This window comes from Gekko japonicus, unplaced genomic scaffold, assembly GCF_001447785.1.
Source record: "Gekko japonicus isolate JY-2015 unplaced genomic scaffold, Gekko_japonicus_V1.1 scaffold80, whole genome shotgun sequence".
NCBI lineage: Eukaryota > Metazoa > Chordata > Lepidosauria > Squamata > Gekkonidae > Gekko > Gekko japonicus.
The window spans coordinates 322,422-338,982 of record NW_015168047.1 but is presented as its reverse complement, the minus strand read 5'-3'; the positions used below and the strand labels follow the sequence as shown (position 1 = coordinate 338,982).

Sequence of the window (16,561 nt, the reverse complement as noted above, 5' to 3'; positions counted from 1 at the left end):
CTTGCTACCAGTTGTGCTTCCTTTGATGTGTATCCTTAGGACACATGTGGATAACTAGGATTCACATCACTTGGCCAGAAACACAACCAATTTGGGGGAAATTAAGCTCAGTGTCAGGGGAAAAACCTCTTCCTCCTTCTACAACCTGACTAGCTTGGAAAACTGACTTACTGGCCAACTGAGGGAGCAGAACATGTGGTTTAGGAATCTTTACCTGGATAGTGAGGAAGCAAGCTCAAAGAGCCTCAATTAGGCCACCTGTAACCATGAAACAACTGCATCTTTTCAAAACAGTGTTTTGATTTGTTTAAGGGAAATATAGGGGTATAGGAATGAAAAGACACAGGAATAGTGAAATGGCTGTAGACAGACACTGTTTCTAAAGAGAGACACCGCTAGCTCCTAAAACGGCTACCAAGGTGCAAGTTTAGCAGAGATGGAGTCGAGGCCAACCGTACATGTCTAGGAAGGGGGGGGCCTTGGTAACAACAACTAATACAGACGGCTTTGATGGAAGCAAAGCAGCACATAAATAAATAAAAGCAGAATGTGTTTGTTTAAAAAAACATTAAATGGGACCACCACAGCATTACAGGATAACAATTTGAAATATAGCAGTTACCTCTTTCTTTCTTAATATCTCCGTTGTAGAACTGATCTCTCCATACATCATCATCACTAACAACTAAACTGTAACAGAAAAAGGAATCGAGCAATTTAGAATGAAGCAGGTTAAAGCTGTTTCAGGGCAGCACGCTAGGAAGCAGATTCACATTTCATTTTTGAAGGTGAAAAAGAGAATGATGAAAACACAAACATTCAAACACTTATCCTAACCATTTCAGAGTAAAGCTACTGGTACAACCACAAATGCAATCACATGGACTGGCTCATTTTTCTGCAAAAATAAACAACAATGTTGGAAAGTGGTAATTTTCAACAGACAAATGGTGGGTGGTGCATAATTTGGGAGGGTGAATGCATATATGTGGAACCCGGGGGGGATGCGGGGGGGCATATTAGCGGAATGAGGGGTTAGGCATTCCTTCCCCCACTACTTCTCTCTTCCCAAAGTTACTTTGTCGTAACAGAAACACTGAAGCTCTACTACAAACATCTGCCTGTAACATGTAGTTCTTATTCTCAACAATATCCCTTCATACTGGGTCACAACCACAAAGGAATGGTAACCATGTTGCTGTCAAGAAAAAAGTAAGGCAAGATACCAAGATATCAACTCCTCCAGTGTACAATCACATGGGGAGGAAGTTGGGAAGAGCCTGGCTAGCCTGAACACCATCTGGGCTGACTCTGTTCCCACCCACCCCTGCAGATACTTAAGCCTGGGTGCGGCCAGAGGCACAAGCCAATGGGCTCTTGGCTTGTGCCTCTGCTACAAAAGCTAAGCCACGATGTGTCTTGTTGGTTGGTCTAGACATTTCTGTAAGCCACTTTGGATCCTTTTGGGGACACAAAGTGGCACAGAAATACCCCAATAAAGAAAGGTCAGCGCACCTGGGTAGAAACAGGCAGCAAGACTTTAGAGGCCTAGCCTCCTGCAACAAGAGTTCTTCCTTTATTCTGAAAGTGCTCCCCTTTTGTTACATGGTGAAGAAATATGGGGAAATGATGAGCCATTAAGCCACTCCACCGCAACAAACTGCACAGCAGCACACGGCACGGCTTTCCCAGGAATGCAGCCAGATGCCTGTTGGGTCCTTGTTCATGGAAAGATTACCAAGCACGTTTGAAAAGAGAAGGCTTGTCAACATGTGACACCACAGCAACCAATGATTTAGTATCACAGCTATCATTTTAGTAGTCCCATAAAAAGGAAGACCTAGTTTCCAACCACTGAGGCAGTGGGACACACAGCACTAGAATACATAAAAGGATAGAATGCGCTCATGGACCGGATCCCGCTTGAGCGGATGCATGATCAGACAGCTCCAGCTCATGAAAGCTTATGCTTCAGTAAACCCGTAAGGCTTTACGGTGCCACAAGAGTCTCGTATGGCTACTCTGCTGGAATTTATAACAAGGTAGGGAGGAAGTCGGGGCTGAGAGGAAACTCACTGTTTCCCCAATATTTTCTTTTTCTTTTTGAATACAAAGTCTGAAATACCCTCAAGTCTGAATTCAAAATAGTGGGCTAAGATCTCACCAAGATTACCATGGATGCAATAGATGGGCCGGGCCGTTTTCACCAATCCCTCCCTCCTACAGCAGCCCAAAATATCCCCTGAAATGCTGTTCCTGGGGGACGGGGTCCCCTCAGTAACAGCTGAGGGGGAATCAGATGTCTCTAATGGGACGAGGGATCAGCCAAAACCACAGTGGAACTTCTCTGGCATACCTTTGTGCATCATGTTAATAAATTAGTTTTGTGCCTACTAAGAAAGATTAGAATGCCAATTTCACCCACTAACATGCATCAAAAGAGTATTAGAGGGTGATCAGTGGATCCACTAACCCATTTTACATGATTTTCACTCTGTGCATTAAAGCCCCAAAGTCCAAATTTGCTAAGGACTGGTTCACATATGCCAGACAGACAGCCATGATACTGTAGAGGATCACATGAAGAGGATCACAGGTTCCTGCAGAGGATCACATGAAGGAAACTCCAAGTGAACAGACTGCACAGAGACACCGTCTAAAGCCACTGGCAGTCCTTTCACAAGCCCTTTCAAATGAAAGGGGTGGCACAACCAAAATAACCAAAAAGGTATGAGAGGTGAATGTCAGTGCAATTTAATCGCACTGAATTAAATTTAAATTTAATCGCTCCAATTTAATTGCCCAATGTAATTTAATTGCCTAGTGCAATTTAGTTGCTCAAATGCTTTCACTGGGGCAACTGCAGATGTCAATAGACAACAGACAAAAAGCGAGAGCGATGTAAGATCCTCCTCTTCACCATTTTATGAGGCGCTCTCAGAAGACAAACATTAGAATACACAATAATGGGTTGGATCCAGACTAAATTTTCCGCTAATGGAAGGGTTGGGATAATTTCCATCCGCTCCCTCTTCCTGCTACTGACGCCTGATTTGCCTCTCATGCTCCTCCTAAGGGGCAGCAGTTTGTGGAGCTCAATGGAGTGCAGTGAGGGGGGGAGGGGCAGGAACCTTCTGACAGAGGGGCCTTGTGCAAGCAGAAATCTAGTCTGGATACAGCCTATATAAAGCAAGAAACTCACATACAACACTAACATCAAGATGACCCCAGGACCCCCCCCAAAAAAAGCCCCCACAGCTCTTTTGGCACTTGAAAAGTCACGGTGGGGGGAATAAAAACACCTCACCCTGTCATGGGCCCTATCAGGATCTTTAAATCATCCATTTTAGGCTTTAAAATGGTGGCGGCATCCCCATGACAAACACTGACCCAGACCATCATGTCAGGCTTGGCCCTAACTTCTTGTACTCTGTTCCAGAAACCCCGGTCTGGCCTACAATTGCCAAAGGAAAAACATTTTTCTCATCTGGAGCTGCTCCGTGACTGGGGTTTCCTGTTGGGAACACAAGCACATAAACCTAATGGAGTGGGTCCATCCACAGGGCTTTCTTGAATAAATTACATGTTCTTTCCCATTCTTCTTGCCAAGACTCAGCAAGAACTTTGTCAATGAACTGTAACGCAGCGGCTTCCCATTGGCAACAATCTAGCTATCAGCTGGGGGGTTTTGAGCGAAACATTTGTGAAAAGAAGTCTGGAAAGCTTTCTAGAATATATCCTCTACACGTGCACGTGCATGCACACGCAAACACACACACAGAGATCACCTGTTAAATGTGAAAGAGCTTCAAAACAGCATGCCAAAACTCAAAAGCCACGAAATCACTTGAAATCTGCAGACCGAATGCAAAAGCTAAACGCTGCATATTGTCTTTGACCTGAACGACATGCGAGAGCAGCAACCCGAGAGGAGCCCAGTGCGGCTAGAAGGTTGCATGCTGACTCAGACAAGTCTTATACTTTCTGCATCAATCATTGAGCTTGAGGCCCCTTTTGCTGATGCAGTTAAAGCCGGTCTCCCAACGGCCACAATCCAGCAAAGCAAATGTTTTCAGACTGATTCCTGGGAGAGTTCCATGGACATCTGGTAGTCATAAAAGGACCACACAAGCAAGGAGAAAGGGCTTTCACTCCACAAGCACACAACGAGCATCCCCCATTGAATCTTAGGCGTTCTATAGACAGCGACACTTCAACAGCAACAAGTTCTCCCATACACACCATAGGTAGGGTAGCACAGTTGCTGTCTGCCATTGTTTTTCAGACAGGATAAAAAATATCCTACAAGCTAAACAACACTATTGTCCGGGGGTCACCACGAACCCGCCACCCCCGGCCTTGTCTTGGGGGCTCACAAAAGCCACAGAGTCCGAGGCGACATCCCCGCTCACCTCCTGAGTCAGGGGTCAGAAGAAGCTGGAGACATCAAGGGCCAGGATGAGACGCACAATCGCCACGGAGAGAAACAGTCAGAGGGCATCACTGACAGAAGAGACCGATCCAGGAGCAGGGGGCAACCGGAGGGTTGAGAGGCGGGAAAGGGGAGAGGGCGTCAGGCCTAGTGTCCTCATTGCCTGTCCTGAGGCATCAGGGCAGGGAAGGGCAGTAGGGGTGGATGGGCTACCCACCTTGCTAGATGGTGGGCCGAGGAGCCTGAGGCAGGCTCTGGAATTAAGATCCAGGCTGGCCCATTGGTCTTCCTCCTATGAGAAGGAGCAGGGATTAGGTCAAGAGGCAGACGCTGGGCTAGGGGCACTGGATTTAAAGGGAAGCAGATCGACCAGCCAGGAAGGAAAAGCCTGCAACTCTATTCATGCCCATAGGAGCCAGAGAGAAAGATCTAAAAAGAGTCCAGGAGTGAGAAAGGAGGAACTGGGTGATTTCAAACCCCCTCTCCTCACAGTATTCTGAGGCTGTGTCAGCTGTTTCTCAAAAGAAATCAAGCCCTGGAGCAATCCATCCCTCCTCCCTTGGTCCTAGAGAAGCTGGGGCCTGACAACTATGTTCACAAAACTGCCTGGCAACTAATGAATGTGGGGAAGGAAGTGTGTTGTTCTGGTAGAAATTATGTCTAGAAGTTGCATCCTGTACATCAGGTGCACTCTGCAACACTTACCATCATCATATAGTCCCAAGGACTGAGTGGTAGATATAATGAATTTTCCCAGGTACAAAATGCACTTTGATCTCCTGGCTAGCCACAAAACAAAAATACAACAGGGCAGGGGTCATTTCGTAGAAAAAGAGCTAGGGGAACTCATTAGCATAACTCATTAGCATATACCACACCCCCTGACATCAGGGGCTCGGCGGTGGACCTGCAAGGCCGGCGGGAGTGCGAGGAAGCCCCGCCAAGGCCCTCCCTGGCCCCAGGCAGGCAGGGGTGGGGAGAGGCGGGGAGGAAGCAACTTACCCTCCCTCTTCTCCTGCCTCCTCCTGGCTGAATGAGGGCTGGAAGCGGGGCGGCCGGAAGCAGGGGGCGGGGCTTCATCGTGTGCCCCGCCCCCCTGCACCTCACCCGGGGGAACTGTGTTCCCCCCGCGATCCCCCCCGAAATGACCTTTGCTTCAGGGATGATTATGAATTGCACGCTGTTATGAAATCTCCTTCCTAACAACCAGTTGCTCACCTTCCCAGTCATCTTAGTTTTGCATCTCACTGTGTTAGGAGTCCAATCCAATTGCACACATTGCCTTTTGCGCTTGGGTAGACTTACTCACTGCCACCATTAGAAGACCCTTACCAGTTTTGGGTTTTATCAATACTAAACTAATCTCACTATACCATGGGAGTGGTCGTAATGCTGATGCAGGCTGTTCCTAGACAGCCTGTTTATCTCCCTATTAGACCATCAAATCCAGTGTGCTTGCATGTGCAACGGAGACAAGGCTTGGATTTTTCCCTTCTGCCCTCTCTCTGCAGTCCTTTCAGCGGCTTTTAGAAAAGTTAAATTCAATTCTCCAAGTGTTCTCTCTTCCAGAACAGACATCAGATTTTTAAAACATTGACTAAACATATATGCTAAAGACACAGATATTTGGGGACAAACCAGAGACAGGTGGAATAATACAGAACACTAGGAGAACAACAGCAAATCAGTTGCTAGCTACATCTAGTTACAATGTGTAAGCACCTCTTCCCCCTCCCACACAGACAAGGCACATTTGTGAAGCCCTGGCAAAACCCTGGTTAAATCCCTTAATAAAGTCTGAACAAAGAATGGCAATGGGTTGCACTCCTAAAACCCTGGAGTTTGGGAGTTCCCTTCCTGGGCCAGTCAGAACTTGAGGTACAAACTCAGAGTTCCTTCCAAGGCAGCTTTTGTCCAATGCAAGATTTGTGTGCATCAAGGGGTGATAGATCAGAATACTTTACTGGAGGCAGTGACAGGGTGACCAAATGGTGGTACCAGTGTGCTGAGTCCACTCCTTCTGTCCCCGTATTGATCAGCAAAGAAATGCCATCTTCCTCTCACAGAATGAAGCTGTGGGGTTTTATGCCCAATGAAAACCAGATAAGCCTGCTATAACAGTTCCTCACTTCCATTTCTCTCTCCCTTTTGGTTGAGCAGACCCCTTTCTTCGTCTTCTTTTTGTCTGTCCCACCCAGTTGTTTAAATGAGTACAGATACTTACTGACCCAGCCTAGGATGCTGAGGAACAGTAGAATCCTTCGTTTGTATATATCAGATTATGGCAGAAGAAAGGCTGATAGTAATTCAAAATAAACTGCTTTATTTATCGGGAAACGGTCAGGTTGGTATCAGGTTTGGAACTTGCCAGATGAACAGGCAACAGGGATGAGATAACTTTGTATAATTATACACAATATATAGTTTGTCACAGTCAAGTAGCTGTTTTGTTACACAGAAAGGTCTTTTAAAACTGTAGATAGAGATCGCTTGGCAGTCACTGCTTAAATGAACAGGAATAAGCTTCTTTGTCTCAAAATTACTTAAGGCTGTGAAGGTTGGAATACACACACAAGTTCTGAAACTCCTGTTTGGAATCACCCCCTTTTACTAGGAGCTATTTCCCTCAGGCTAGGACTACTGGTCCCACTTTCATAATTCAGGATCCTTTCTCAATCCTTCACTCTTCTTAACTAAACTCAACTGTTCTAACTGCTGCTCTCAACTGTCACTCTTAACTGCAGAAATCCATTTGAATCCACGGTCACTCAAGGTTCTCAGACTGGATTAATACATTAACCATTCGCTGTCTGTTACACCTGCTTTACCCTAAAATCATATGAATCCACCCAAAACATACAGTATAAATGGAAAACGGACTTATGTGTGGCCTCAGTGCCTGGCTGGGTAAGAGAATGAGCTCAGACAGCTTGGGGGAGGCATTTGTTGTCAACAGAGGCAGGAAAGATTTAAGTACTCCACTTCTACTGGCTGATGTTTCCCTGCAAAATCCCCCTCACCTCTAAATTAGAGTTACTAGACCAGCACATTAGATCCATTTCTGTAAAAAGAAAATGAATGTGGAGAAAGTACCTAGCTGCTCTGCTTGTAGGAATTCCAAGATGGTGCATGGCCTCACTGCCCAAAAATTCTCGTACAGAGGAACGAAGCACAGCTCTTCCATCCCCATTTCTATGGAAAAGAAAACAAGGAATATGCTTTGTCCTTCTTAACAGAAATAGACAAAGAATACAAACTGGGTTGACAGGGAATTCTGTTATAAGCATATGTATTGAAGGCCCTGAAAAAAAAGTCATGCACAATTTTGTGATCCCTCAGGTGGTGCACAGCATGGGTGAAAGTGTTCTCTTCTTGCTACTTCTAGCTGAACGCTATCACATGACTTACAACCCACCAACTGGTAATAACAACATGATTTACTTCCAACAAATGTTAATCAGAGATTAACTATTTCCTAACTATTAACCATTCCTAACTATTGTGGTTACCATTAATGCTCTGAAAAAGCCATTTATATTAGTATGCGTTAGAAAATCTGATAACATTCACCATATGACTCAAGAAAATGAGCCACTTGCTTATTGGGGCAGGCATAAATTAAAAAGAGGGAGGAAGACATGTTAGTCATCTCTGCTGCAGGGGTTATTCAAATTAAAGCTTCTGTTCTGCAATGGGGACGATTCCCAGACTGTGTCCCTTGGTTTTTAATTGTATACCGGATTTAACCTTGCTGAACACTCATGATGTCTGTGTCCTTGCAGATTTTGCTGTTTTGTTAGCCACTGTGACTTTGCAGAGAGAAGGCAGGGTCTAGAGGTTTTGAATAAATAAATAAGAGCCATCAGGTGTGGCTACCAAAGAAGACACAAGAGACACAAGAGACACAACAAACCTGGAGTATGGTGTCCTTCCTGAACCTTTCAGCTGTAGCTCCCATTTGTCACCAAACCTGCAAATAAAATAACAACAAAAAACAGTATTAGCAGTCATTTTGATAACTGGTACAGCCCGGCAGCTAAGAGATTGAGCTGGGAGTGCCTAGTTCCCATCAACCTTAGTCAAACCACCATTTCAAAAACTCATACCCACTTCGCACTCCCAGAACTGCCATATAGAGAAATAGCACCATGCAGGATTCCAATTAAAGATTTCTAAATTCACAGTCATAAACGTCAGGCTGGCTGAAGCAACGTTAACGCAGATGTGCTGCTTTACATTCACACAGCACATTGTCTAAAACAGGTTGCACCCTGCACAAAGCAGCAACACGTGACTCACGGTGGCTTTGCACAGATAGTGGTACACTTTAAACGAGATGCTGCAAAATAGCGGGTGAGTTATTCTGCACTGCTGGCATTGTGTTTAAATCAGGCCTGAAGACAAGGTACTTGAACTGCTGGGAAAACCTGAAAAGTGCTTACATTTTTATTATTTATTAACTTATCTGTGACAGTGATAGCTCATTTAGAAACTAGCTGACCATTTAAAATGAAATAATGCAGTACCTGTTTGTATAAACTCCAATCAAGTGAGCTCTTCCATCACCCAATTGACCTGCCCAGCTACCGAACTAAAAAAGAGAGAGTAAAAATCAAAATGCACAAATTATCATCTTCTGTTATTTACAGTACATGTGGAACTGGAAAATTATTCCTAAAATTGGTGAAGGTAGGGATGTGATGTGTACCTGTGTTGGGGAGGGGGGGGAATGTGATGCATTTATCAGAAACCAATTCACCGATGTATCAAAGGTATGTGGACAGTAACATCCCACTGTATGGATAACCAAAATAAACCAATAATAAGGGGGAACAAGCCCCATGAAATAACTGGCAGACAGAAAGGGAGACAGAGATTGGGGAGACATTAGAGACAATATATAAACATGAAAAAACCTCCTACTTTCATCACTATATCTTTAGTGTCAGAATTTTTAACAGACTTTTTACTGCCTCTGTGGAACAGTAAGAGCTAGAAACTTGCTATTTTAAAAATGATTGCTAGCTTTCTTAAGAATGCAATTCACTGGATGTCCTGCATAACATGTCCTTTTTTTTTAATCCCTGGAGGAATATTTTTTATTTTGCAAAACTACAAAAACTATAAAGAAATAATAGGGAAGGGACTACATCTAAGGAGAAAGAAAAGCAAACTACACTAATCTAAAACCCCAAGAGGAGGAGATCTTTTCACTGTTAGTTAAAATGTTAGTACTATTAGAGTTAATGTCACAATATACTTGTAGAGTTCTTACTTATAACAGTTCGCTATTTATATGTTATTTTGTTAGATGTTATGAGAGAAATCTTTGATCATCTTATTCTTCGCTTCATGTCCTAAACCAGCAACCTTTACCATATGGAAATAGAACTGCATTTTTACTTTTTCTTATCACTCAAACCACTGCAAAATCTATATACATTATATAGTATATACTATACTATATTTCTTATCACTCAAACCAGGCCAAAATCTATATACTTTTAGCCAAATGTGGCCACAATCTGCAGATAACTTAATCTGCAGATTGGGGCCACACGGAGGCTAAAGGGATTTCTCTGCACACTTGGGGAACATTGAAAGCACTGATTTTCTTATTCTTATATCAAACAGGTGAGTGACCGGTGCAAAGGACAGAAGGGAGTTGTGTATGAGACAGTTCCACCAATCTTTTAAAAATCTACTAGTAATGAACTATATTAGAAAGCTAGCCATTCTGAGTTCACTTTTCTAAAACTGCAACATAAAAATATTAAATTTTCTATTCTTTCTCATTTCCAGAAGAAAATCCTGTTACATAGAAATACTGCTAACATAATATGAGCAAATATTTACCTGATGGCCACCATACCTATGGGCCAGAGGCAGAGACCCCAAGACAATTTTCCCACCACTGACAAGTTGAAGAAAATCCTCTGTGTCTGAGACAGACACATCAAGATCCAAAATGTCTTCTAGAACCTCCTGGACAGCACAGAAATGACAAAGAAAAATTCAGAAGTTCCACACAGCTCTTTGTTGGCCATATAACCTGCATTCATAAAATTTTGCTGACTTCAGAAGCCGTGAAAGTGGTCTGCATATCCTTTTGCCTGCCTTACTACAGCCACCACCTGTTTCCCCTTCTTCTCCCTACCCCACAGCACAAAATACATTTTTCAGTATAATGCAATACAAAGATTGCCTGGATCTGTTATTCACTTCTATGGACATTTAGTGATTGATGAACTCCCACATTCCTACGGAAAAAGGGATCTGGAAAATAACTACCAGGGGAATCAAGACAGCCCTGGAAAAGGGCCATGCCCCATTTGATGGAGGGAGGGAGACCTTGCTGGACAAAAGGAGCTGCCATGCTCTTTGCCAGTGAACCTAGGTGTCACACCCCTCCTTTCTGGCCCCAGTGGGTCCAGACCAGGAGGTAGAAGTCAGGAAGCTCAACCTGCTGCCCCCTGGGACCTAACCTCCTGCCTGCTTGGCCAGCCTGCAGACAATGGGAATTGGGATCACTGTACAGCTAAGAGTCAGGAATAAAGAAAAATCAAATCTAACCTTTGAAACAGCTACAAGGAGAACTCTGGATTTAAAAGGAATAGGATAGACAACTGAGAAAATGGAGTCTTGCACTTCACGAATGTAATTCTTTTCAATTGGATCAATAGGTAGTGTCGCTAAAGAGAACAAGGGGAAAAAATTAACTTAAAATAATACATTAATGAAGCCATTGTATGAACAATATTCATATTGCTTTTAGAGTCAGGATACAACTAAAATTGAACAATGACTGAGACGATATCGCACAACAAAGAACTTGCTATCAAATAGTCTTGGAGCAGCTTGTGTGAATGAGTCACCGAGGCTGAATGGATGTGAACCAGATCAGAAACCTGGATGTGAGATCTCTGGGAGTGCCATGAAAGAGGGCGATGATGAAAGATAGTAAACATCATATATCTAATGCTGAACCTCTCCCCACTGTATGGATAAAAGAAAAAAACATGCCAAGAATGAGGCCAGGTAAAGATAGGGGACATTTTTCTTTTTAAAGTAAGTTTTATTAAAGTTTTAGAATATACAAAGATGGGAAACAGGGAAAGGGCAGGGGAAGGAACAAAAATAATAAGACTTCTGCATATAACTTTTCTCTACTTATTTCATATTATACGAAGATAGACCGTGAGGTTTTTAAAGTTCATAAAAGCTTCTTGATGTTATAATATTAAGGAGTTCATATCTTTATATTTCTCTGTTATCCAGTTATAAAATGGAGTCCATAGTCCAACAAAATCTTCTTCCATTTGCTCTTTTAACATTGAAGTCAATTTGTCCATTTCCGCACTTTCCATAATTCTCATTATTAGGTCATGTTCAGAAGGTATTGATAGTAGTTTCCCGTAGGATGCAAATATGATTCTAACTGTAGTTACTACATGAATTATAAAATATCTTTGGTTTTTATCAAAGTCATCTGGTATATAATTCAATAAAAACAATTCTGGTTGAAAAGGTATTGAAATATGCAAAACTGTCTGTATAAAAATATGTACCATAATCCAGAATTTAAACACTATATCACATGTCCACTGCATATGGTAGAATGAACCCACAGGTTTTTTGTACTTCCAGCAACTATTCAACATATTTTTGTACATTTTAGCTAGTCTGTCTGGTGTTAGATACCATCTGTAAAACATCTTATACAGATTCTCTTTAAATGCCACTGATTTAGTTATTTTCACATTCACTTTCCAGTTTACTCCACTGTGCAAGATCAATATTATAACCTAGATTTTGCATCCATTTCACCATACAAGTTTTAACCGCTTCATCTTCCATTTTCATTTGCATTAAAAATACATATACTTTCTTGATCAACTTATCATTGAATGTACATAACTTTTCAAATGCACATTGTTCAGAATAAAAACCAAATGTCTATCTTTAACATATCTAGATTCAATTTGAGCCCTTGCCACAAATCCAGACTGACCTCTTGCCTTATTAATTCTTTCTTTGTTTTTATAAATCTTTTATCATCTAAAAGATTTTCATATCTAAGAATTTTATCTAATGAAATTAAACTTGGTTGTGAAAAGGCTTCAGGGGGTGAGATCAATCTTGGAGTTTTAGAGTATACCAAAGGTAGGATTTCCCCCCAAGTTGTTAATAGGGATTTTCTTATCAAATGATTTTTAAAATATTTATGTCCATTTCCCATACCAAACAAAAGCATGCCACCTAGATAGGGGGTATTTTTCCAACAGAAGTGGTTTACACATAAACTGTGATCTCATGACTCTCTGCCAAGATTTCATGACTCTATATCATGGGGGGGGGGGGAAGCTGCTGCCAACCCCACCACCCATCATAGGAGAACAGGTGCTTCAGCCAAGCAAGCAGGGAGGAGATTTAGGGCAAGCGAGGATGACCAAAAGCCACCACTGCTGCACAGGCAAGTTTGCTGATAGAGAAGAGAGGAGAAGGTAGAGCAGGAGCCGCTGCTGTCTCTCTGCCACAAAGCAGGCCCTGGAAATGGCCAGGCAGTCATGCTAGAGAAGGATGGGATTCTACCCCATGAGTCTTATAAGTCCTGTGATAGAAGAGCAAAGGTCCGGCTCCTTTGTGTAAGTCACCAGTCCCCTGTATGCCTGTGTGTGAAGAGCAGCTAACAGCCAATCATGGCCCATGGATGGCTGAGGAAGCCAGGCAGGGAGAGGAGTGAGAGAAAAATGTGTAACACTGTCTGCTAGGTTCAGATAGCGAGGCCAGAGGGAGTCTGTAAGCAGGCTAAAACAGTGAATGTTTGAAGACAGGGTTTGTGCTTACATAGGGTAGAGGCTGAGAATCCTTTTTCAGGAGAGTTTGGATGTTTTAGTCTGGGTTTTATGAAAAAGCAGGCCAGCACAGTGACTGCTTTAGTAACAGTCTATTGCAGTCTCAGGGTCCAGTTTCTGAGGGAAACTGACTAAAGATTTGTGGCTTTGGGGAGGAGCTTATATTTACACTGGGTGAATCCTGAGGTTGAGAGAAGGCCAATATTCACCTCAAAAATAAAAGCTTGGCTGTTCACTGTCTTGTGCATCCAACGGTTAACAGCTGAAACGCTATAAAACCATCAGCCCAACAAAACCAGACCTTCACATTCCCCCACTGCCTATCTGTAAAAAGAAAATATTTAAGGCTACAGAAATATCTCATGTTAACAATGAAAACCCACAGTTTTTCAGCTCAACAGATGCCAGGACTGGGGCAACCAACAGCAGAAAATTACTCCAGCTTAAGCCCATTGAAATCAGAGATAAAGCACTATTAATGTCTCCAGCACTGTCATGCTACTCAAATAAAATCAGAGCCGCAGGCCCCAATTCAGGGAAAGTCACTCATGCTTACATCCCTTTGATATCAATACAAAAAGTCAGCCATATCTACCTTAAGTCCCATTGATTTAAATGGGCTTAGGCACTGTGAACTTTGGCTTGGTTAGTGCTGTTATATAAGTGCACGTATACTCAGCATGCATACTCAGATGTAAATCTCATTAAATTCTGTGGGATTTATCCCTAGAAAGGTTGTTTGGGATTTCAGCCATATTCAGATAAACTGCCCTTTACATGCACATCTTCTCATAACTGTATATTGGCATGAATTCATAACTGTATATTGGCATGAAACAGTACCTGTGAATTTTTCTGAGGAGAGTCTCCATCCACCAAAACTAGAGAGTTTTCGTTTTCTTTCACAGTAGCCTTGATCCAGGTTTGACTTATTGATGTAGTGATGCACATGCCTAAAACTACTTGCCACAATTAGAGAGTCCAGGAAGCAGCATCCTGATTGACACAGCAACATCAGCCAAGTAAGCAACCATGGAGTGAGAGAACACCTGGACATAATGAGTCCTAGAACTTTTCATAACCAAGTGTTGAGCCTGTATGGAAACAAAAGAAAGAGACAATGAGACCAGGATTCTAGCTGTGTATCCTCCATTTGCAGCAAAATCATTCTTTAATGCTTTCACTTTCACTCCAAGTTCCTCCCGTTAGCTACACCCATCTATAAATTTTGGATGCTAATAAACCAGCTGCAAAATTCTCATCAAAACACCCTTGGAAATTATTTTATGGAAATTGGTTAGGTCAAGGTTCTCCAGCATACTGACCATGGCCACCATGGTGCCCACCAACACTTTTCCTGTTTCTAGAAAGTGGGTGGGGCCAGGTGGGGCTTTTGTCCAGTAGGGCTTTTGATTGGCTGTGCAGATATTGAATATTGAAGAGTTACTAGGAGAGTTATGCATAAACTCACTCCCTGACATTTTGTTGCTGGCTCCACCTCCTGCTGCAGCTATTTTGTGATTGTGCCCACCACCCTGTCAATGCTCCCTCTAAGCTGTGGAGGCTTGTGAGCAAAAATTCTACTTTGTGAGCTACTGGCACTGAAGTTGTGAGTGAGCGATTTGGCTACTACATAAATTAGTTTGCTCTGCAGCCATCCTTCCTGAGCTAAGACAAAAAATATGTGAGCTGGAGGCTAAAAAACATTGAGCTAGCTCACACTAACTTAGAGGGAACAGTACACCCTTTGTCAGAATTCCGAATATGACCACAGGCTCAAAAAGCTGAGGACCCCTGGGTTAGATCAACAAAGAATGTGATTTTAAAAATGGCTTAAAAAGCATACATTTAACAAATTATATAAAGGAATAATCCATCAGGTACTCTTGTTCAAATCACCATTTCTACCTTAGGATTCACAACTAATGCAAGTAATGAAGATATATGACTAAGATTTTATCTTTGCTCAGCTGCCTTTGATGGGAAAATATAACGGACAGCCACTGTATTCTGATAAGGCCACAATTTTTTTAAAAAACGCACCCCCTTTTACATTCATGAATGTGAGTACCCGACTTGATATTTTTATATATCTGTACTATTTTTATTTGTACAAACAGAAAACTTAAAGGTTATAAAGCAGTGGCTTTCTCCCATCTTCTCAGTGCAGGGAACAATGATCGCATTGCACTTGATACAGAATATGCAGCTGCTGGTGTACACCAAGTCTGTATTTAGTGGCAGCTTCCAGTTATCTGATAGGTTAAACCCTCAGGCTTCTTGCTTTGTGTTATAAACAGCCCAATCCTAGGCATGACTGAGCCAAGTTTAAACCTGATGCTAAAGAGCAAAAACAATTTATACACGCTATATTCCATGTTCCCAGCATCTTGCTAAAACTATGCTAACTGCTATGCTAATGATTTTAGCACTCCAGAGATACATAGTCTATCTCAGTAGTTTTCAACAATGGTTCGGGACCTTAAGATGAGTCACAAGCCCAAACTGAGCCAGCTCCTGCCTTTTAGAAGGACCAATGGCTGATACACATACATAAAACACCAAGGGCCTCATGACTCCTATCTCTTTTTCCCGCTCATAGAAACAGCAGTACATGAGGCCACTCACTGGTGAAGAAAATTCCTTCACAGCTCCATTCCTTGCTTATTTCCTCACCATGCTATACTCCTTGGTGCTAGGTTCACATTTTCAGTCCCCCCAGTTCTCTTGATCTGCCGACCCAAGGGCAGTGTTCCCTCTAAGCTGAGTTCGTGTGAGCTAGCTCACAGTTTTTTAGCCTCCGGCTCACACATTTTTGTCTTAGCTCAGGAAGGATGTCTCCAGAGCAAACTAATTTATGCAGCTGGCAAATCACTCGCTCACAAATTTAATGCCAGCTGCTCACAAAGTAGAATTTTTGCTCACAAGCCTCCACAGCTTAGAGGAAGCATTGCCCAGGGGTGTCAAACATGCGGCCCAGGGGCCAGATCAGGCCCCCAGAGGGCTTCTATCAGGCCCACAAGGGACTGGCTGTCTCCTGCTTCTTCCTCTAGTTCCGTTGCTGCTGCTGCTGCATCATAGCTTGCTTTCCCAGACTCTGTCAGTCACTCAGGAGAGATAGATAGGCAAGATTCTGTTCACTGCACTGGGCTGAGGCTCCTACCCCTCCCCGGGGGAGGGAGAGAACGAGCCAGAGCTTGCTGCCTCAATCACACAGGAGACAAAGGCAACCTTTCTTCTCCTCCTTTGGCTGAGGCTCCTCCTGCGAGGGAGG

The 16,561-nt window shown here is 42.9% G+C and overlaps 1 protein-coding gene across 1 annotated transcript in view; it reads right to left on the bottom strand.

The window, feature by feature from the left end:
- The window catches only part of LOC107113060 (selenoprotein O-like), a 44,749-nt gene that overhangs the window by 25,069 nt on the left and 3,119 nt on the right, over positions 1–16,561 (bottom strand). The window contains exons 2-8 of the mRNA XM_015414298.1: positions 14,131–14,381; positions 11,006–11,124; positions 10,289–10,417; positions 8,959–9,023; positions 8,346–8,402; positions 7,526–7,624; positions 623–690 (exon numbers count right to left, since the gene is read on the bottom strand). Coding sequence (XP_015269784.1) covers positions 623–690; positions 7,526–7,624; positions 8,346–8,402; positions 8,959–9,023; positions 10,289–10,417; positions 11,006–11,124; positions 14,131–14,344 — 751 coding nt within the window. The 5' untranslated portion in view covers positions 14,345–14,381. The remainder of the gene's footprint in view (positions 1–622; positions 691–7,525; positions 7,625–8,345; positions 8,403–8,958; positions 9,024–10,288; positions 10,418–11,005; positions 11,125–14,130; positions 14,382–16,561) is intronic.